This window comes from Aythya fuligula, chromosome 4, assembly GCF_009819795.1.
Source record: "Aythya fuligula isolate bAytFul2 chromosome 4, bAytFul2.pri, whole genome shotgun sequence".
NCBI classification, from domain to species: Eukaryota; Metazoa; Chordata; class Aves; order Anseriformes; family Anatidae; genus Aythya; species Aythya fuligula.
The window spans coordinates 7,213,174-7,235,065 of NC_045562.1; the positions used below are offsets into that span (position 1 = coordinate 7,213,174).

The following is a 21,892-nucleotide window of genomic DNA, read 5'->3' on the forward strand; positions in this document are numbered from 1 at the left end:
TCTTGTGCTTTCCTCCCTTCTCCCAGCGCTTCCACCATTTCTCTGTTTTGACAAATGTGTCCTTCAGCGATTCCAAGATACGAATTTTCAGTTTCTAGAGGCTCACTAAATTAAAATATTTAAAAAAGGCAATACGCAGTCTTGTGTGTAATCGTTCTCTGCTTCTTACAGTGGCTAACAAAATGACTTCATGCTGGCTAGCAACTCAAAAACCGTGTCAGTCAGTAATGAATATTAGAATACTGTATGTAAGAATGATGAGAAACTTAAAATGAGGATACAGGGAGTAACATATTATATTCTCAAACAGAAGTGGCCTTTTAAGGTACCCAATAAACTCTTTTACTGTTGCAATTTTCAATGTAGAAATATTTCTTGATTAAGCAGTAAACTGAAGTAGAAGAACAGACTGGTGTGGATTCTTCTATTACACTCCTGATTCAGCTGAAAAGACAAGTTTTACCATGTACTTGCGTTGTCACTAATTGAGTTTTAAATGTTGCAGTCTATTTCCTGCTGTAATAATGATTTATATCTTTGCAGTTAATGAACCCAGGTCGTTAGTGCATCCATGTTTAATGGCTGCCTAGAAAAGTGCAGCTGTTGTACAGCCCATTCAAAAAGTTATCTTAAATGATGTCTCTTACCTAAAAGAAACTCACCCTCTTACCTAAAAGAAGCTTCCCAGAAACGGTGTGATTTGTAGGTGGCACATAGTACTTCTGGCAGTGACAGAACCTCAGTTTGAAGAAGTATTTTGGCTACTCAGATATGAAATGATACCACAAATCCTAACTATGGGTGCTCTACAGAAACGAAGGCAGGACTAGTCCAGTTCATGGCTGCAGCTTGTGGTGCTTCTTCGGTGGTGCTAGACTCTTGAAGTTTCGCAACCTCACCTTCTGTGCCTAAAGGACACTGTGATTAAAGAGAGGCAAGTAAGTTGATCATATTTATTAGCTGTAACTACCAAAAGTAACAAACCAACCAAGCAAAACCAGAAAACAAGCAGTAAATGTTTGTTTTGGTGTTTTTTTTTTTTCCCTCTTTGGCAAGTATTTCTGGAGATTGTTTCTGAACTGACAGTAGTCTAAGCGAGACCTGTGTGAGTCAGATATTTTTGTAAGTGGATAAGATTTTCCTTTGAAGGGAATGCTGAACCGTATTTAGTTTCTTATGTATAAACTGCACAGTAATTTTTTTAAATGGCAAAAAAAATATGTTCTTTAGTTGAGACAGTTTTATTTGTATTCAGCTATATACAGCAAGCCAGGCAGCAAACAATCTTGAGGCAAGTTCAGTGAATATTAACAGCCATTGATCCAATGCAAATCACACTTGTTCCTTATTGTTTACCAGCGTTACTGATGGCTTGCTAAGAACATGCAATTTAAACGGTTTGTTTTTAGCTGAGGTACCATGAATAGCTGTAGTAGAAGTTCATTTCTGCAGGAGAACAAGTGAAAACTGCTTTCTTAACTTCTGCGAGATTTGTTTAGTGTCTGGTGCTGAAGACTCGCTAGACAGCAGAAGCCCTCTGGACAAAGTTTTGGGTTTTGGTCTTCCATTGCCTTATTCCTGGTGTTGGCTTGTAAGGATCAGTGGACAACAAGGGTTGGAAGGAAGCTGTGATGAAGGTCGGGACTAGAAGCTGCTCCTTTTAGTGGGTGACATTGATAGTAGGGTGATGGTTAAACCAGATGATCTCAGAGGTCTTTTCTAACCCTTATGAGCCTGTGATTCCTTGTTCAGCTTGGGAGGGACAACTCAGGCTCTCTGTATGTTGGAGGAGGATCTTCTAGACTGTCCAGATCATGAGATCCCTTCTAGCTCTGTGTTTGCTTTCTCGGTCCTTGATGGAATGGTTTATAGCAAAGTAGTTCACGGGTTTCTAATCCTCTGTCCTCTTAGAGAAGTTGTCTAAACAGCTCTAGAGTTTTAGATTTTGTCATTTGGTCCATTTTCACAGTGTCTTTTAAATAAGAGTTTAATCAAAGCTGAAGATGTGTTTGACATGAACCAAGAGGACTTTTTTTTCGTGTATTTAGCTCTTAGTCTTTTAGACTTAAATAATTCTTAAAGCACTAACATTTATGAAAGGTGGCATTGTCTCTTCTTCTTAGTGGTTGTGGAGATCCGTTTGTAGTCTTGCTAAAATGTGTACTCATCTTCCACATTGATATTTTCCTACTTAACTGGCTCTGTGTTATGTAGCTTGTTACTTTGATGGAAAAACTCAAGTATTTCCTAGATCTGCATGCTTTCTTTTGAGTTAAAAGTATTTTTCTTTGGATTATATTTAGAAATCGTGTATTGTCTGAGACTGCATGAAAAGGAAGGGGAAAAAAAAGAAAGGGATTGAAAGCCTATTCTTCTCAAATTGTGTTTCTTCATAGCAGATTCATCATCTGAGCTTCCTGTGATTAGACACTCCGGTGTTCTCTTACACACCAGAAAAGACGCACCCACAATTACATTCTTTAATGGATGATGATCTTCTGAGACCCAATCACCTTTCCTACTTGTGTTCTGAAGATGAGATCCTATCTGTACTGGCTCACATTTTTAAACATGACTATGCATCCTGCTTTTTTTTTTTTTTTTTATATATATGAAGTTTTTGGTGGCTTTTTTTCCCTCCTGACCCACATGCCCTTGAGCTTTCTAGCAAACTGTGTGCAGCAGCAGATCAAACGTTGTCAGTCTAAGGTCTTTGATGATTTTTGTGTACAAAATTTGGTAACAAATATCTCAATGCAAAATGTATATACAGAAAAATCATTAAAATTTCAGTGAAAGTATAGGTTGTAAAACCTTTGGAGTCCATGAAAACATTTGGGTGTAATAAATACAGGTTTATGATCCAGGAGGTATTATTTTTTTATTACCTGGCTGGATAAGAGGCTAAAAAAGAGACTGCCAAGCAATATCTAAAGTTTCAGTTAAGTGCAGACAATCTTTAACAAACATATGAATACATTAGAATTTTATTATTTTTATGTGCCTGTAAGGTTTCTGCTTTGCAGTCACTTCAAATAACCTTGCTATCGCAGTCTGGGGGGAGTAGTCTGAAAAGTCACTGAAGTGCAAATAGTGCATTTTTTTCCTAGCACACATTTTTCACTTGACAGTAACAAATCCACGAGAGAATGGTTTCCCTTGAATTGCTGGACTGCTGAGAGCCAAATTTGACCAATCAGTCGTGCTAACTAATACAGCAGCAGAAACTGGGCATCATGGAGGAATGTGTAATGCGGGCAAAAGATTGCATAAAATCAAGACAGCATGTTCTTGAGAATAAAATCTCTTCTTTGCTTATTACATCTAGGACTGCAGTAGCTAGAAACATATGTAAAAGATGAGCATAGACAATTTCCATCCTAAAAATGTGCTGTCGATGTAGAAGACAGCAGGTCAGCTTTTTTTTTTTTTTCTTGAAAAGATGGTGGAGCTTTGTTTGTCAACTGCTTTCCTTGCTAGTGACATAGTGACAGGAGTTTTATTGTACGAGAAATGGTACAGATGTGGGATTAAATATATTTTTCCTGAATGCATGAGAAAGTTGGCTCTCTTCATTTATTTTTTTTTTTTTTGTTTTGCTAGTAGTTTCTGTTTCCTAATGAACATTCAGCTCCCCATGATAATTCACCGTTCTAGTGAGTGATACCGTAGTCTGAGTGAAGGGTGCACTTTTTGGTTTTGCTTGGAGTTGACCAGCTTAGCACAGCTTGATTTTTTTTTTTAATCGTTTTTTATTTGTCTGTGTATGTGTGCAGGACAAAAGTGAAGCAGGGTTTGGGGTTAGTATTGTAGTAGCTGTAGTTGAAAAGAACATTTTTGGAATGAACTGAACTGATAATATTATGTTTTATCTTAGCCAAAAGTAGACAATGTTTTTTTTTCTGAAAATGAGTCACTCTGCAGAGAAACAAAGTTAAAAATATATAAAATAATAACAATTTAAAAATAAAAAGAAGAAAAAAAATCTAATGAAAGAAGGGCTCGACTTCTTCAGTCACTGCATTGTGTTAGGTTAACAAATGACCAGTACCTAACTTGCGTGGAGTAGAAGCAGGAAAATGGTCATCTTTTTATTGCCCCATTAAGACATTGTTTTCTTGTTTGCTGTGCTAGAATAGTGTTGCATAAAATATTCAAAGGAGTATATGCATTGTGGTCTGAAATAATGATCGCAGAGCACACTTAGCTTTAGTTATCCCAGTGTGTTGTGGAAATACAGCAGATATTAACCCAGCAAGGTTCTGAACAGCAAGCATCTCCTGCTAAAATACGGATTTGTCTGATTGCACTGGGAGTAGCAGTCTTGTAGCAGTACTGTACTCCTTAAACACGTAACGTCTTACAAGAGCTGGAGTATTTTGCTTGTGTCTAGACTCAGTTCATGTACCATCCTTCAAGAAGAACAAGCACAAGGGACACGTTCAGAAATTATTTCAGTAAGTCAGAAAAAAACTCTTCCTTGGCTGACCTATTTTAAGTTTATCTGTAATTTCATTATTAAAACCAACTGGTGTAAGAGATTGGAACTTGTCCCCGAACTGGGAAGAGTTGAACTAAGGGTTCATCGTAGTGCTGAGAGGACAGGGTGACTTAGGGCACTAACACTGACCAGTACATCTGGAAAAAGACAGGGCAATGGGTAATTCCCAAACTTTTGGAAGCAGCCAAGCAACTTTAATGGCAGTCCTTCTCTTGGCAAGCTTTCCCTTGGTCGATATGACTTGACAAAATGAAAATTTAGGAAGTAAGTTGTGTATCTAGTCTGACGTAGTTTAGAAATCCCTGTAACAGATGACAGGGTTGTATTGATCAAGTGGAGCAGAAACTAATTTGGCCTGTGCAGCTGTCGGAAATCAATGCCAGTGGGTGCAGGGTGAAGCTGTGTGTCTTCGCATCCCTGAAGTCCGCTCTCAGCGCTAAGAAAGCAGCAAGAAAATGGGCATTTTGTAGCATTAAGTTGGCCCAAATACTTTCTGGTTTGGGTATTACAGCAGTATGCAGTGCTAGGCACTTCTCTGTAACGTGACATCGATAAAAGGCTTTATTTTATTTATTTAGTAATGCTGTGGCAGCCTCTTGGTATGGCCATACAGGTCTGGCCACTGCCATCAGCAACATGCATCTACAATTGCAGTGTAGTTTGTTTGCAAAAATCTATATTTGAGGGGTTTTATGCATATTTTTTGTCAGCAACTTTGAATATTTTTTCATTAAAGGACGGTAATTGTTTCTTCTGATGCGTAGTGCAGTTGGTTTCTTTTTCTTTCACATTTACTCTTGGACTTGCTCTCAGAGAAGAGCTGGTGTCTGAGGGAATCAGTTGCTGGTCTCTTGTATTTTCTTTTGTATTTACTGCTAAAAGCATGTGCTTCTGAATGTTGCTTTAAGAAGAAAAGCACTGTGTTATCAGATACTTTATAGTAAAGGCTTCATTAAAATGGTTGTACCTGATATTGGGGGAAAAAAAATCATAAGGTCATCTAAATACCGTTTCATATTTCGATTATGTGTGTCCGGGATTTTGTTCTTTGTAACTAGAGAGTCTGGGAAGTGCTATGGAAGAAATAATCACGTAGCTCCTATCAGAATTAATAAACTCTGAACGGCCTGAAAATCACGTTTTTGCAATACCCAACATTACAAAAGCTGACTCAGGAGTTTACTTGCTCTCCGTACATACAATATTTTATTAAAATACCAAGTCTGTGAGGTGATTTTTCTTATGTGGCGCTGTGTTTGGGGCAGTTCTCAGGCCGTACGTGTTGTTATTGCCTATTAATGTATATGTGATCTGTTCATATGAGGCTAATTGAAGCAGGCCTTGATCCTGCAAGTGGAAAGGGTAAGATGATGGAGATCCTTGGGCAAAGATGCTTAATTCGCATACACTTGATTTGCATGCAGTGTTCATCCTAATCAAATGCCAGTGAAATCCCGTGTGGCTGATTGGTAAGGTATTTAACATTGACCTCTATTTGGAATGCTTGGTCCGTAATTATTAAAAATACATCTGATAAGTCTACATTTGAAATTTCTGATAAGACTACAGACCATAAAGGTATAATAATAGAGTATTTTTCACCCAATATTCTCTTTGCAAAGTGTTTTTGATGGTGACATTGTCATCTTTCCTCTGTTTATGAATAGCAGTACTCAGCTCACTGTATAGGGTGTGGTTGGCTGCTATTTGCAAAAAAAAAAAAAAAAAAAAAAAAAATTCTTCCCTCTGACTTAGATACATACATATTTATTTTTATTTCCTCAGCCAGTTCAATATAGTGGGAGAGACAGCCTAGTTTGCTTGAGGAGCAAGGCACAAAGCCTAGCCCAAATCTGCCTGGTTGCCACCCCAAATTCTGCCAAGTGCTACTAAGATTGTGTCCACTCTTTTATATCCTTAATAGCAAGGCTGTAGGAAGAAATGTAGTTAAGGTGGCTGATTCGTTCATCAGCCTCGCCTTTTTTGGAAGGGCTCACTTTCATAATTGTCATCAAGTAATAAGTTTTTTTATGGGCTATTTTTTTCAATGCTATATGTAAGACTATATATATATATATATATATTTACTATATCATTCGTTTTTAAGGATCACTTCAGGAAAGCTGAAAAACCCAGCTATGACATGATTTTGTTCTTCATCACTTTCAAATCCATTTACACAATTCTGTCCATGCTGATGCCAGGCTGCCATAAAGCGTGGCATGTCTTTCCTTAATCAGTGTTAACTTTGGGGAAACAAACAACCTTTTTAACATAGTCATGTTGAATTAGAATCAGCATGTGAATTTTACCACCTACTCAAGACCATGTTTAGGCATACGTTTTCAGCAAGAAGAAATTAGTGGGGTCAACTCTTCTTTTCAATAATTGTAAGATGAGCTTTTACCAGGATAGAAATTACTGTGGAGAGCTTTCTCTTTTCGCAGAATTTAATCTTTTTTTTTGTTTTCACAGAGAATTACGTTCTCTCAGCATAGTGCAACATCAGTGCTTCCTGGATAACCTAAGTACTCTATAATCTTTAACAAATGGTTAATTTTGCTTGAGTTTTGTATAAGATTTTGGTTGTGGAATTTGGATTCTCTAATTTGAAAAGGTCATCTTATGTGGCTTGAGTGAAAAACGTGAAAATACTTTCCTTAACCCTGTGCCATCACTGTCCTGGAGGTAGCCACTTAGCGTATGAACACCTGTACTACAAAACTGTTGGAATAAAATAATAGCTGGAGCCCATTAAAGACAGGGGTGCACAAGCTGAGGTTGAAGCTCTGTAGGCCCTCACTGCCTGTTCTTTTTCTCCCATGGCTCTCAGTACAGGTCATTAAATCCCAATGCTGAATTTCACAGCATTCCTTAGAAATTAATCATGCCTTCTCCTACCAGCCAGGGTGCCTACAAGTATCACACTGATACTGCCAGTTGCTTATTAAAAGCCCAGGAATTTGAGAGCCGCTATTTTTATTTTCCTTTAAGGGCTGTTTCTGCGAAACGCAGGCGGAGCGCTGCAGATCTAAAGGTAATAAACAAATGCATTGGTTCATGTCGAGCAAATGTTCACCTCCCATTGATAAGACAAACTGTCGTGCTGAAGGAAGAAGGATGCTTTTTGTCACAGAGTACTACTGCTGGTTCTTAATGAAACACCAAGTTGGGGGTGGGATGGAGCATAAAGCACATTTGTTATGGTTTAGAGTGAAGAGACTGTGACAACACGGTATTCTCTGGTAAAAATGGAAAATACTTATTACAGGCCAGTGTGAACATCACTTTTTTCTTTTTTTGTGGTTAGGTTTTTAGATGCCAGGCATTGATATACTGAAGCTTGAGATGCTAATGCTGCTACCTTTAAAATCTTGTAAATACTCGGGTGCTTGAAAGGTAATTAGATTGCAAGCTGCTAGGGGAATAATGCTCTGAAATTCCTACTTTAGGAAGCTCAAACGAGCATATCAGAGCTTTTCTTTTTCAAAAGCCCTTTCCCCTATTCTACTATTTCCCTATTCCCCTCTGTTTGATTTGGAGCACTGTGCAAGGCCAGTCTGTGCCTGCTCCTTGTGCAGGACCTTCCTCCTCTCTAGGAAGGTGTCCATTGCCCTGGTGAGACTGGATGAAGCACTCTGAGGATGGATTATTCCTCTCTGGCTATCCCTGCTCCTCCACTGACTGAGCTTGTGACCTTATAAATTATGAAGCTTCTTCAGGCCTTTGCTTTTCACGTCTGTAAAGCTGTGGATCAGAGAGTTTCCCTACTGCTATAAATAACCTTGGTCTAAGGATATGAACTGGGAACCCTAGCCCGTACACCAGTGAAGCACTTCCCTCGCAAGTAATCCTTTTGATGAGGTTATTTGGGGGATAAGCATTGCTCGCTGATACTGAGGATGCATTAACAAGGGACGATGACAGCATGCTTGTTTTCTGCTGTGGAAGATGCTCAGGGGCAGTGCTGCCCTTGGAGGGTGGCAGGGAAAGAGCCAGTAGGTTTTGATGCAGTTGGGTGTGGGCTGGGGGAACTCACTAGACCGACGTCCCATTTCTACTGCTGCATTGCTCTGACTGGGAATTGAAAGTCTCTGTTTGCCACCTCACCGCTGTGTGATACCTGCTTGCTCTCCTGAAAAATGCAGGTGGGGTAGGAGTGGGGGCCGAGGGGATTCTTCTCTGCTGGTGTAGGTTTTACAGCAGTTGGCAGAGGCGGTTTATTGAGAGCTGCTGTTTCTGGTGATCTCCTGTGTATAGAAGGGAGCTCCTCTGCTTGCCAGGTTTGTGTACCTTTGTTGTTGTTTTGGGACACTGCAAGCAATTTTACGATGCAAATGGGAAAGTAGTTTTGCAGAGCTATTTTTAAAAACTTCTTGCTGAAGATATTTTTGTAGCCTTAACATCTGAAGAGTTTGCTGCAGCGCATCTTGGGTTTTTGCTCTCTGCTTCCCTAGAGAATGTTACCGGCTGCTGTCCCGAAGGTCTTTTCTGATGCAATGTTTTCCCTTCCCCACTCTCTTTCACTCCACCTTCCCAAATCAAGTGTCATTAATTTGTTCTAGCCTCCAGGGGATGGTGGCAGAAAACTAACTCCTATTACCAAGAGTGAGTGTGGGTTGATCTTTACAGGCACTAGCATTTGGGTTGTTCACAGAGCAGAATGCGGTACAGCATCCTCCTCTCTTGCACAGAAAACAGCTTTTCCCAAGGCACTTGGTTTTGCTCAGTACAAAAGAAGGAAAGATGGCAACCCAACAGCGTTGTCAGCTGCAACATTGATGGTCCATTTGCGGTTTCCTTTGCTGCACTGTAGGGTCTAATGGTTTCTGGCATTACCTTCGATAAGGCAGGCCTCTTTATAAAAATATTTAATTGCAGTTTTTTATTAACGCCAATTCTCCCTGGTAGGATCAACTCTTCAGTTTGCATGAAGTGACAGGCAAAGATGCACGAAAACCCATTTTAATCATGTAAGATAAGCAGGTAGGGATATGAATGAAATCATGGTTCCTTTGGAAATACAGAGCTATGCTGTTAAATACACTTAGTATGGCAAACATTCATATGAAAGACCATTGTGTCAAGTCTAGTAGATGTTTTCTTAGGATGATATGTTACCTAGTGAGCTGTCTAAATGCTTCTGACTCAAATTGAAGAACTTGCAGACTTCATTACTTACACATAAAGAGAAATAAAAGTGCGTGACTGTAAAGCAATACATACAACACAACCACTGGGCTTGTCTTGAGTGGTGTTACAATGAGCAGCTACTGATCAAAATTTCTGGAGTTCCTTCCTTTATTTTGTACTTTTCCTCATTGGGGTGCGCAGCCTCTTTACCGTGTTATCCAGCAGCCCTGGGTGAATGCAGTTTTCAGAACATCCACAGAGTCAGCTCAGAGACGTGCAGGTTTACAGTGTGCTCGCCCCTTTGGCAAGGCTCTGTAGGTCCTTGGCAAAAGGAAAGCTCTTGGAAGCATGCACTGAGTAGTGGAACCGTAAGTAGCCACACAGTTCTTGAGCAGTGTGTGAAGAAAACCCATTTGCAGTCTGCATTCTGCAGCGTAACTCAATCGGGTGGTTTTCTCCCTCTAGATTTAAAGAATTGCATGCTTCTTTGCTGAAGCACAATCTCTCTGAGCTCTGTGCAAAGACATTCCTGGCTTAGTGAACGAAAACAACAAGTTTTCAAGCAATGCATACTCCTCCCTACACAGTGCTAGTTTCAAATTTAAAAGGTAGCTTTGTTTCATTATCGTTAATTGGTATAACAATACAAATTTGCAGATGTTGCTTCTGACGCTGATGATGGAGCGTTACATATCTGCTGCTAATCCCTGATGTTATTTGAAGAGGCAACATGATCTTGTGGTAGATGGAATGTGAATTCATCTGAGATACTAATAGTGTCTTACTATTGGAACATAATTCATAGCAATTAAATAATTACATGATAAATGTGAAAATAAGTGCAGTATATCCAAGCTCGTATATACAGAAAAACGTGTTCAATGTACTATGAATATACATTCTGTTCTTAATTTTCAACTGCAGTGGGAAACTGCACATAATTGTCTCTGGACTGCGATTGTATATAGTGAAGAGCATTATTTCTCTGAACTAAGACATCTGAAGAGCATTTGCAGACTTTTATTTGTTCCAATAATAACGCAATCTGAATTGCTACTCTGCCACTTTCCTCTATAAATAGTGTGGCAATACAACTGCTGAGCTTTGGGCTTCCTTCACTGCTGGTGCAGCTTTAACTCGCTGGTTTCTGTTCACTGTTGTTGTTCCTTTGACATAATTCAGAGGGACATCCTCTCTGTGAAGCCATCCAAAACATAAACTAATTTGTATTAGTTTGACAATTTCTTGCAAGAAAAAAAGCGAATCCCTTCTCTCCCATGTGTCCAATCCCTATTTTTGTATTAAAATGGTGCTTTGCACACTGTTTCACTGGACAAGTTCTGGTGGCATAGTGCAAGAAGGCACAGTGTATGAAAGGACTCATTATAACAGGTAGGAGATGATGCCAGTAATAGCATGGACAGTCCTGTAACCCTGGATCTTTTGGAGGGGCCCATTTTATCTGCGAAAACTTCCTCAACAAAGGTAAATTTCTAATGAGTCCCCGAATCAACAGTGTTTCTTAAACCTTTTCAATGCCTCCGTGAAGTCAGTAGATGCCTGTAAAACTATTTAAAATTAGTTTTCTTCATGTAGCTTGCAGTGCACTTGTGGGCTTGGTGCCATGCGAGGTTAGGTAGGTAGACACTCAGATTATCCAGATACACAAATTCATGGTTAACAAGCTTGGGGCCAGAACTGAAGCTTACTGAGAAATTGGAAGAAGCATTGCTTTGTTGTTAGAAAAATTGCTGTTGTGCAGGTGGCAATGGACGGGCACAAAGAAGGTTGGAAACAAAAGCACTGGATAAATGAAAAAGGCCCTTTTGGGGAGGGGGTTAAAAAGAAAAAAAAGGCACTCAGATTATTTAGTTACAAACTGATGAACATAAAAATCAGTTCAGTGTCATGACACGACGGCGCTTTCAGGATTCCAGTAATACAGGAAAACAGGGGCAGTCCTAAGAGAAGCCATACTGTATACAGTATTCCTCCTTTTGAGGAATTTGTTTTTGTGTAAGCACAGCTGCTTTTAATGTTAATTCCACACACACACAAACTGTGTTTTATGTCCCCCATGCTCCTACTTTAAATCCATAAGTGTATTGATCCTGGAGATTTTCATTAAGAATTGAATTTCCTGCTTCACTGTGCTGTTGAAGTGGAGAGGTTTTGTTTTGATATCATTTAATGGAATAAAAAAGTTCGTATTTTGCAACATAGGTTGTTCAATAGCTAGTGTTCCGATACCAAAAGAGTATACAAAGGGAAATTTTCAGCAAAACTGAAAGGAACCAGAGATCCAGTGGTAATGCTTGTCCAAGAATAAGCACAGACCCACAGCAGTCACTGGGCTTTCAAAATTTTCGTCTGTAACGTGAAGGGGGAAGGTGGTGTGGATGTGGACTTCTGCTGTAGGCTGCTAGTTGGACTGTGCCACAAGGGTGCGAGCCATCAGAAGCTCAAAGACCTGAAGGGACACAGCAGAGCTATGGCTGAGGGCTGATTCTGCCTTGATGAATGGAAATACAATGCTGGATCTCTTCTGTCCCCACCTAAGGAAAGATAAAGCAGCGATTCAGCTGCCTGGGAAATCTTCCAGATAGGAGATTTGTATGGGCTTAGAGCTGGAAAAGAAAGAAGGCAAAACTAGAGCTTTAAAGCAGTTGATTTCAAACTGCATACAGTTCTTAAGAAATCACTCTTAAATTTATTTCCGAATAAAACCACCCATCAGAACCCAGGCTTCCCAGTCAAAGGACGTTTCGGGTCTGTACGTTCAGACCTGGAAAGTGTGAGATCCTTAAAGTACTTCACGCTGTCCCAAAGCCAAACACTGCTCGGGTTGCCGGTATGTAACACTGTGGTCTTTCAGTAGGAATTCTGGGATCTCACTGAAAATTAAATCTCAGCGTTAACTCTTAATTTTGAGCATCTTCTCTTGCTCCCACTGCTTTTACCTACTGATGCGATGCTTCTATTTTGGAACTACTGCAATTGCTTGGCAAGACTGAGCTCGAGGGCTTTTTAGCTTTCTCTTTTTTTTTTTTTTTTTTTTTTTTTTCTTGGATGTATTTCTGGATCTGTTGTCAAGTCTGGAAAGAATAGGCTGCTGTGAGTAAAACGTCTGGAGTTCCCATCAGCTATCGATTCTCCAGCCCGATTCAGAAGTTTTGCAAGCCGTGGGGTTGCGAGGCTCTGCGGTTTTTATTTCTGTCCTCTTCACCGGTTTGCTTTCTGTTTTTCTGACTCGTGACAAGCTCGGGGACGTGTAGCTGCTTGGAGAAAGCTTTTCAACCTTGTTGGTTTCTCCGTAATGCCCTCGGTGTGCTTACCTGTCCAGATAGAGAGCGATAAATAAATAACTCCCTTCTTCCTTGGTGGTTTTGGGAAAGAGCAAAAGTTGAATCCATCTAAAAATCTTTCAGTCGCGTTCAACTTCAGTTTTTTTTTTGGTTTTTTTTTTTTTTATGGTTGGAGCAAATGGGGGCGGGCGATAATTGGGAGAGCTGTACAGTTATATAACTAAAAGCTCTTCTGCTGGAAGTTAGGAGAGCAGATTGCCTGGCCATCGATGCACGCCACGTGTTCGTAATCTTCCCACAGTGTCCATGCAGAGGAGTACAGGCAGGCACTGTGCTTTGGTTTCGTGGATGAACATGTTCAAACGAAGACACGATAAAAATATTTTTTCCTTTTGGGGTACACATTTTATTTTTTTTAAAGAAATAGGAGTGGTTTTGTACTACTTGAGGATTTAAATAGTGTTGATGTTGCATAAATGATGGCAGTAATTATTCTTAGCTAGAAATTCTAGCTGTTGATGGCTTCAACGTGAAGGCTGTCATCTAAAACTCATGGGGGAAAAAATTGACTTGGAAAAAGATTATGCAATGTAATTCGGTGGTGAGAATGTAATTTGATGGAGGGAGACCCAGTCTAAAAGCAGGAGGAATAAGATTCATGCAGGTGCCTTTGTGTTTACCAAAAAGGCCTGGAGAAAGGGGGAGCCACGTCGCTTCAGAAGCTTGTGAAAATCCCCAGAAGCCAATGGTAACAAGCCAGTTTTGTTAAACCTTGGAAATAGAACAGCGTTGGAGGAAAGACTGAATCAGGAGCAGCCCAGAACTGGTCTGGATATTGCCACACCTAAGGCTGGTGTTTGACAGACGTTCCTAGGCTAAACTCCTTTGCATCCACTCTCCTGGGGGACCAAGCTGCAGTGCTTCTCCCTCCATCCCTTATCTCTTTCAGTTTCAGGCCTTAAGGCTGTTAACATTTTTCTTTGTTAAAGCTTGTTGCCTGAAAAGGCCTGGGCTTGGCCCTAAGCTGGGGCCAAGTTGTGTTGTTTTGTTTTGTTTTTTCTCCCCTTCCCTTGGGTAGAGGAAACAAAACAAACCAGGTTTTGACACAGCATTGTTAGTTAAGCTTCCATGGGGGACTCCAAAAGCTTTGCCTTCCTTCCTGCAGATGTTTGAAATCACCCAGCAGTGAGTATGAAATTTCACAGGATAGCAGAGCCGATCTATTGAGTCTGACACACAAAAAGAGGCGTCTCTGCGTAGTCCTGGCTGCACATTGCTCTGCCTGGCGTCCTGGGAGCTGCTCTTGATCGAGGTGCTGCTGGTTAGGTTGACTTCACTGTAATGAAGTGAAACAAATCATAATTATGCAAGGTTACATAAAGTGGTAAAGGCTAAAGCATGAAAAACCTGTGTCGTCTTGTCTAAGGCATGCTTTAGAGAAGCAAGCAGGCCATTTTTGTATGGTTTCTTCCAGTTCTAAAGGAACCTGAAATCCAAAATTTGTCGGTTATGAAGCAGTAGCATACACAGGACTGGCATGTTTCGTCTTTCCCAGAAAGCCTGGCCTTGTTCATCTGGGGCTGAGACAAACAGAGGCGTGATGGTGAAAGGAAGAGTAAATTTGCTTCAGCTTTTTCTCTTTTCAGGCCTTCTTTGGCTCATCTTATTCCTATTGCCAGTGTTGTGTGCTCTGCTGGGCAGCAGACGGTGTGGACAGGTATCTGTGGAAATAAATAATGGTCAGGTTTGCTTGATAGCTCTCCTCTAATTAGCATCTTGCACACTTAGGTGGATGCACGCCATAGAAAAACTGCTTCTGCTGAACAGCTGCCAGCTCTCACTGCTCATTGAACTAGAGGACGATGCACAAATTGCCATAACGTGTTTCTTGTGAGAGAGACTGACTTCAGAATGTGGGTGCCTAAGATGATTGTAGCATGGTGAAACTGAATACAGTTCTTTTTCTTTTTCTTGCAGTTTGTGGAGACATCCATGGCCAATTCTTTGACTTGATGAAACTATTTGAAGTGGGAGGTTCTCCTGCCAACACGCGGTACCTCTTCCTGGGGGACTATGTGGACAGAGGGTACTTCAGCATTGAAGTAAGTTTCTTATTTCTTTATTTTTGGCTGTGAAACTGCTTGCAGCCTATAGTGTGTATTTGACAGTAATTTAACCACTTCAGGAACAGAGGCTCTTTGCAGACACCACTGTGAGCAAAAGAGGTCTGTGTAAATGTCACTGTTGGGGTTTTCATAAAGGCTGTTTGGTATTCGGCCAAATCCTGCTACATCTATGCAAGAGAGCTGATGGAGAACAGTCCTAGGAACTTATAGCGACCATCCAAATGTAGCACAGAAGGCAGTCTGCTCTGCAGCTTAAACAAGTTAAATAGGATTAATAGACATGATCTATTAGAAAAGAGATGTAGAGGAATAGTGACGCACAATTTGACTTACTGACTTAGTTGATCTGAGCCTCCTGTATGCAAATTTCTTATGAAATGGAAGGACTGGAGAGAAAGAGAACAAAAAAGCCAGCAACACAGCATGCTGTGCTGGAGAGAATGAATGAGTTCTGCTTAAATCTGGGTTGCAGCAGTGCGTGATCTCTGGCACTTGAATCCACGGAGCAGTGATGGACATGTGCCCTGTTGAAAGTGCTGAGACCCAGTGCAGATGCGAGCATCAGGATGTAGAATGAGGAGGTCAAATGGAAGCATCTTTAGCTGGCTTGTGAAGGAAAATCTATGAAGGAAAACTGTCGTGCCCAACATACCTACCTTTGACTAGAAGAAAGTCACATACCAGGCATAAATGCATTGTTAGAGTGCTCATAAAACAAATGGGATTTTTTTTAATTTGTTTTGTTGCTTGGTTTTGCAAATTGAGGTGCACAGTTACCAAATAAAATCTAATCTGGATTTGTTCATCCAGATCATAGCTGATCTGGATCTCATCTGATTGACCGCTCAGTGGTCCATCAGAAACCCTTGCAGCAGCTTTTGAGCTACAGTTTGAGTCTTTCCTTTGAAGAGTTCAGACTTGAAGTCCCTCTAAGCCAAGGGAGTTACGTTATGAAATATATGTTAGAAACAACATAGGTCGTATGATACGTGGTTGTGGAGCAGTAACTAGTTAAGATGGCAGCAGACACTGCTGTTTCGTTTCACAAACGACATCTTAGTACACTTCTGTCATAATGGTATAAAAACATGTAGTCCCAAACAGCTGAGTTACTTGCAATGTGTTTGTAAAATGGATTGGTGCATTATCTTGCCAGTTCTATATTTATACTATGCAGAGAAGTTTCTTAAAAATAAGATTCTATAAAACCACTTTTGCTTTATTGGCTGATTTTTAAAAAACTTACTTTTAAGTGTTAACAGCATCGTTGGGAGGTGATACATTCTACAAGTAGAAATACACTGGGTAAAACTGCAAGGTTCTTCAGCCCACATACCATAAATGTTTAATATAGTCAGGATTTAGTCTTACACTGAAGTCCACGCTGCGATCGGGCTTTTTGTTGTACCACGAGTCTGCTTTCTCCCTCCTCTGGTCTTTGGTGAGCTGTGGGCTAAATCATCACGGCGTGGATTGCTGTACTGGACTGCTGGAAGAAGGGTTTGAAAGTGGAAGGTGCCTTTGTAGGTTTATGTTGTGTGACTGAATCTTGCACTACCATTTTTCAGTTGTGATAGCCTAATTTTTATCTCCTGAAGACTTTGACTGGACCAAGTTGCATCTGGAAGATTAGAGTTTTGTCTCCATTTCTTTATGCTTTTTATTAGAAGAGACTAAACAAGTGATTTGCTTCAGCTTTCAAGTGCCTGTCTGACAGTTTGCCAAAATCTGCTTTAGGGCTATTACTGGTTACAGACAAGAGCAAGCCATATAACATGGCAAAATAGCTTTTGGGTGGGGAACAAGCCCCTTAAAATAATTCATTTTTGCAATCTGCACATACACATTTAGCAAGTTCTATTCTGCATTTAGATTTTCCATTCTGGAACACTGCTTTTTCACTGGAAGCTGCGCTGGTTTCTTCTAGAGCAAAGGAAATACCTGAACTGCCCCTTATATTATTCCTTTTTGTATGTAGGATTCTCAAAGTACTACTTTTCTGGTGCATAACTGATTGTCCCCACCTGTCACCTTGATTAAACAATGCCTCTGAAAGAAGAGGAAGGTTTCTATTTCATAACTATATTCGGATTTACAGCTATGCATTCAGGCATGAACTCAGCAGAATAAGTAGTGACAAGGAGAGGGAAATGGAGAGGAATGCACTTTGGCAGGCTGGGGGGATGCTTTTGGTGGAGAAGGGGTCCTGAGCACGTCTAGCAGGCACCAGCTCTTGCCAGGACTTTGTGCTGGTGTAGAAGTCATGGTGGAAAACAACCCAGCCTGGCCTCAGTACGTATTTCCACCATGCCAGTCACCCCCTGATCTTTATTCCATCTCTCTGTTGGCTCCTCTTTCTGCCAATGTAGACGTGACACAATCGCAGTTTTGGGGTCTTTCCAGAAGAATTAAGTAGGTGGTCCAAGGTACTAATCACGAGTAATACGAGCTTTTTAAAAATCCCTTCACTTGCCGTGTGCGTAAAAGTGACACCATTGAGCCTAAACCTAGCTGAGTTCTGGCAGTGGGCGAGATAATCCCCGTCTGTGGGCTGCAAAGCATTTGGGATTCTTCTGGATGAAAGGTACTATATAATGTAAGCTATTATCATTAAGAACAGAAGAAGAAATTGCATAAGGTAGGTGGAAGGCACTTGATAATGCAAAGGGAAAGAGAGAAAAGTATTTGTATAAGGCACTCAGCAGAAATGACAGTCCTTGCCCCACAGAGCTTTTGATCTAAGGGCTCAATCCTTCACATGTGTGCTCCATTTTTACCAAGCAGAGTTGGCTCTGTTGTTTGTAGAGGGTGTTTTATGCCTGTAAAATTACTTCTAAGCAATGTTGCAGGATGAGAGACTAGTAAAGAAACTACAATAGCTAAAAAAATAAAAAATAAATAAATGCAAAACTGTAGATACAATGAGACAAGCTTTCTTGGCACAGACCAACTCTTTATCCCTTTGCTGCACTCTTTTCCATTTGACCTTTTGGCAGAGCCTGAGCGTTTCTCCTCTTAGAAAAACAGACTCCTGCAACTTGCAGTATCTGATGTGGTGCACTTGTTTCCTCAGCTCTGTAACTGATAACATTTCCAGGCTGCGCTTGTGCACCGTTCCAGGGTTCTGACTCCAGAGTAGAAACCCCTCACTTCTCCCTTTAAAACAAGTTTATGGTCGTGGATAAAAGAAATCCAAATGGTCAAAACAGAGGGCTATTTTTAAATCCAAAGAGCAGTTAGATTGTAAGTGTTTCTGCAGGAACGGGTTGTAAGGAAGAAAGACTTTTCTTTACCTGGGTCTGAAAACTCGTTTGAAAGTCAGACGTAAACGCAATGCAGTGCAAAGGAGTATGCATGTAGACTGCTTTTCATCAGTGTTTGAAAGATGACAGTCGCTGTAAATGCCAAATGTAGTGCATTAATATCACGTGAAGGAACTGCTGGAACTCTCTTCCTGCTCAATCCCACATAAAAACACACAGGCTTAAGTTTTAATTGCGTGCCCTTCTGATTGTTTTTGACAGAGCAGACAGTTGGGATATGCAGAATTAAACAAAAGTTCACAACTAACAAAAGTGGAAATGTGCTTAATTAAGGTTCAAAATATGTATACTTGTTCACTTCCTGAATCCAAAGACTGCCATTCCAAAAGGAAAAGCTGCTCTTGTGGTGTTTCTGGCAAGAACAAAGTGAGGTGTTTGGAGTAAGTCTGAAGGTCAGGAATTTGACCATCAGACCTTACTTCAGTTTAAAAAAAAAGCACCTGGCACTTCAGATGCTTATGAACGCTGAGCTTTTAGAATTTGACTGATCTCTCCCAAGAAAAGAGTTGCATTTAATAAATTCATGTTAGTGAGCTGTGGGTGAAGTGAACGCTGATGAAGTCATGTGTTTACCATCTCTCAAGTCTTCGTGCACTTTCGAGGGCTTTATTGGAGGAATAAGCACCTTATTCTCCATAGCTCTAGAATATTAATGTTTCCTAATAAAAAGCTTGAAATATTTTTGGTCAGTCAAGAGTTCATTGAAGTCAATTGTTTTGTTTACTTCTTTCAGAGCAAATAAAGTCCTAGGAACTTCATTATCCTAAATTTCCTTGCCCTTTTCTTTTTTTCTGGCAATACCAGATATGTTTCAGTGTTATCAAGAGTTTTCATCTTGTAAGATCTTATTTTTCCTGGGAAATAATTCTCAGAACCTTTAATATTCAGTAATTCAGCAAATTCAAGTTATTTTTCTCTATATTGGATTCCCAGATTAGAACACCCACTTGTGTCAGGACGGTGCCCCCAACTATCAGCCTGCATCAGCTCTTCCAGAGCGAACCACCAGCAAACCAAGAACACATTTGGGATGCGGGGAGAGTGCACAGGGCGATGCTGTGAAGGTCACTTGCACTGTTCTCCCCTCACTTCTTCCATATCTCTGGGACTTTTTTCCATAGAAAACAGCTGGGGCCAAGACACAAGGTCCAATAAAGAGAGCTAGGAGCAAGCACTTGGATTTTTGTTTATAAAGTACTACTTATAAGAATTAGTGGAACATTAAATATATATCTGCTCACCTTTTTGGTATAAATTGAGATCCTTCCAAAAGGCTGAAATGGGTGTAATGTGTTTTAAACACTAGAAAAGAGTGTAAGGCAAGTAGCGATGTTTTGCATGTGATCATTTTTAATAAAACCATCTGGGAGACCAGCTAGAAGAGTGTGTTTCAGTAATTAAAATCTAGAGGTGCTAAAGTACCGTGCAAGTGTCAAAACAAGCTCCCGAAGCAGCTTGGGAATATTCAGCAGATGTTTAAAAACAATAAATTAAACAAGAACTGAATTCTGCAACAACGTTTTGGAACCAGCTGAGACCCTGACCACAAGGAACGGTTTCACTGTTAGTCCGTGAGAAGTAGGTTTCCACAGTGGTAGCCTTTTTTATTTTTAAACATGAAAGCTCTACATACGTGAGCACTTGTTTTTGAAACACAAAGAATGGGCAAAACAAGAGCACGTTGGCAAAGACTTGGGGCAAGAACTGTAAGTTGTCACTGAAGGTGTGGTTGATGGAGGTGGTTCAGAAAAGCATTTGCATCAGTGGCATGTGTTTTGGTTACAGATGCAACCTGCCTTTGTCTCTGAAATAATGCCACATTGAGTGGTACTAGCAGTGTGAGTGCAGCTGTGTGTAAAAAGGCACACAGTTTCCTTTGGGATAACTTACTCCATTTTAGAAAGCTGCATCTGTACGAGGTACTGCAATTATCCAATTACTGCAGTGCAGTTAAAATAATGCAATTTTTATGTTTAGATGAGATGCGTGCTAGGTAGAGTGAAGGAGCTGTGCTAAAATACTGTTCAGAGAGCGTCAGTAGAGACCTTAGTAATGTACGGCTCAAATTATCTTTCTGAGTATTAATTACCTTGTGTTTAATCACATTGAACTTCGTGTGCTGGGGGAGTGCCCGATGGCATCGGTCATTTGGAGGAAGAGTTCATCTTTCGTTACACGTACAACGCTGTGAACTAGCAGTGAGCTACAGCTTTTTCTTCTTGGCACCATCAGGGAAAGAGCACACAGGAGGCAGAGGGCTGTGTTGCTGTGGCTGCAGTCTAGTGGCAAGGGTAACTTTTTCAAGGTTACTTGCTTTGAGCACTTAATGTGGGATTCGTGGAAGGAGGTCTGGGACTCTTGTTTTCCCTTTTCAGAAGGAGCTGAGACTTGAAATTGTGAGAAGGCTCCAACTCAGCGTGCAACAATGGAGTTAAATCCCTAGCCCATTTTGAAAATATGCTTCTTTGGCTTACGTAGCACTTGATTGCATAGACCTTTTTCCTGGGGGTGAGGCTGCCAGAGCCTCAGCAGGAAAACAGCTTGACTACTGTAGGAGCTGGGAGCTGGGCAGATCACCACTTTGCTCTTACCTGAGGGACGTCTGGATTGCAAAGTCACTCCTGGACATTTTATGCAGAGCTACAGCAAAGGTGACGTGTAGTATATTAACAACAAAGCTTGGAGAAAAGAAGAGATTTAAAAGTTTTGCTACTGGGAAGCAACACTACCAAGGAGTCAGAGATTATAAATTCAGATTTTCAACAGCAAATTGACTTCAGTAAATGTTCATTTTTTTTTTGTTCGTTTGTTTTAAACAAGTTTGCTTATGCTTTCTGGACTTTTACTTTTTTGTATATAAATGACTAAGTTGCAAAGCCATGAAAAGCTGTCACCTTCATATTTGTTGTTTAGTTTGCAAGGAAAAAAATCTGCTAATTAGCTCCTGTTTATTCTTATGATATTACGTCAGTGGACTTCTGAACAGAAAAGGGAGAAAATTAAAGAAAATATCTAAAGAAAATAAGCCTTAAATACGATAGTACTGAAAACTACACAAACTGTGAAGGCTGGGCTTATGTTATTTGAGGAGTAGCTTCGAAATATGGTGTTTTCTGGACTGTGTTGCTTCCCCCTTATCTTCTCTAGTTCTCTTAAATGCTTCAAAGGGAACATGAAAAAATAAAAGTATGATAAGCAAACATGAAGTGATCTAACCATAAGCAAGTACCAAATGCAAAAAAAAAAAAAAAAAAAAAAGATAAAACTTAGTTTTCCTTATTTACTTTGCTTCCTAGACCTGGATGATATTTTAAGTATCTTGTGCTGATTTCAATCTTGCCAAGGCGTTATGAATATGAAAAACTTAAAAGGAAAATATAACCAATTCTATTTTTATTTTTAATAAAGCTTTTCATCTGTGCACTAAATGTTGTGCTTTCCTGAATTATAAAGCGATTTGGCAGAACTAGAAGCTCTGGGGTAGCTTCAACACAACTTTTTTTC

At 40.2% G+C, this 21,892-nt stretch overlaps 1 protein-coding gene across 2 annotated transcripts in view; it reads left to right on the forward strand.

Moving 5' to 3' along the window:
- Positions 1 to 21,892, forward strand: part of PPP3CA (protein phosphatase 3 catalytic subunit alpha) — a 195,960-nt gene that overhangs the window by 123,999 nt on the left and 50,069 nt on the right. For both annotated transcript variants that reach the window (XM_032185920.1, XM_032185922.1), the window contains exon 3: positions 14,917 to 15,041. In XM_032185920.1, the coding sequence (XP_032041811.1) occupies positions 14,917 to 15,041 (125 nt within the window). The remainder of the gene's footprint in view (positions 1 to 14,916; positions 15,042 to 21,892) is intronic.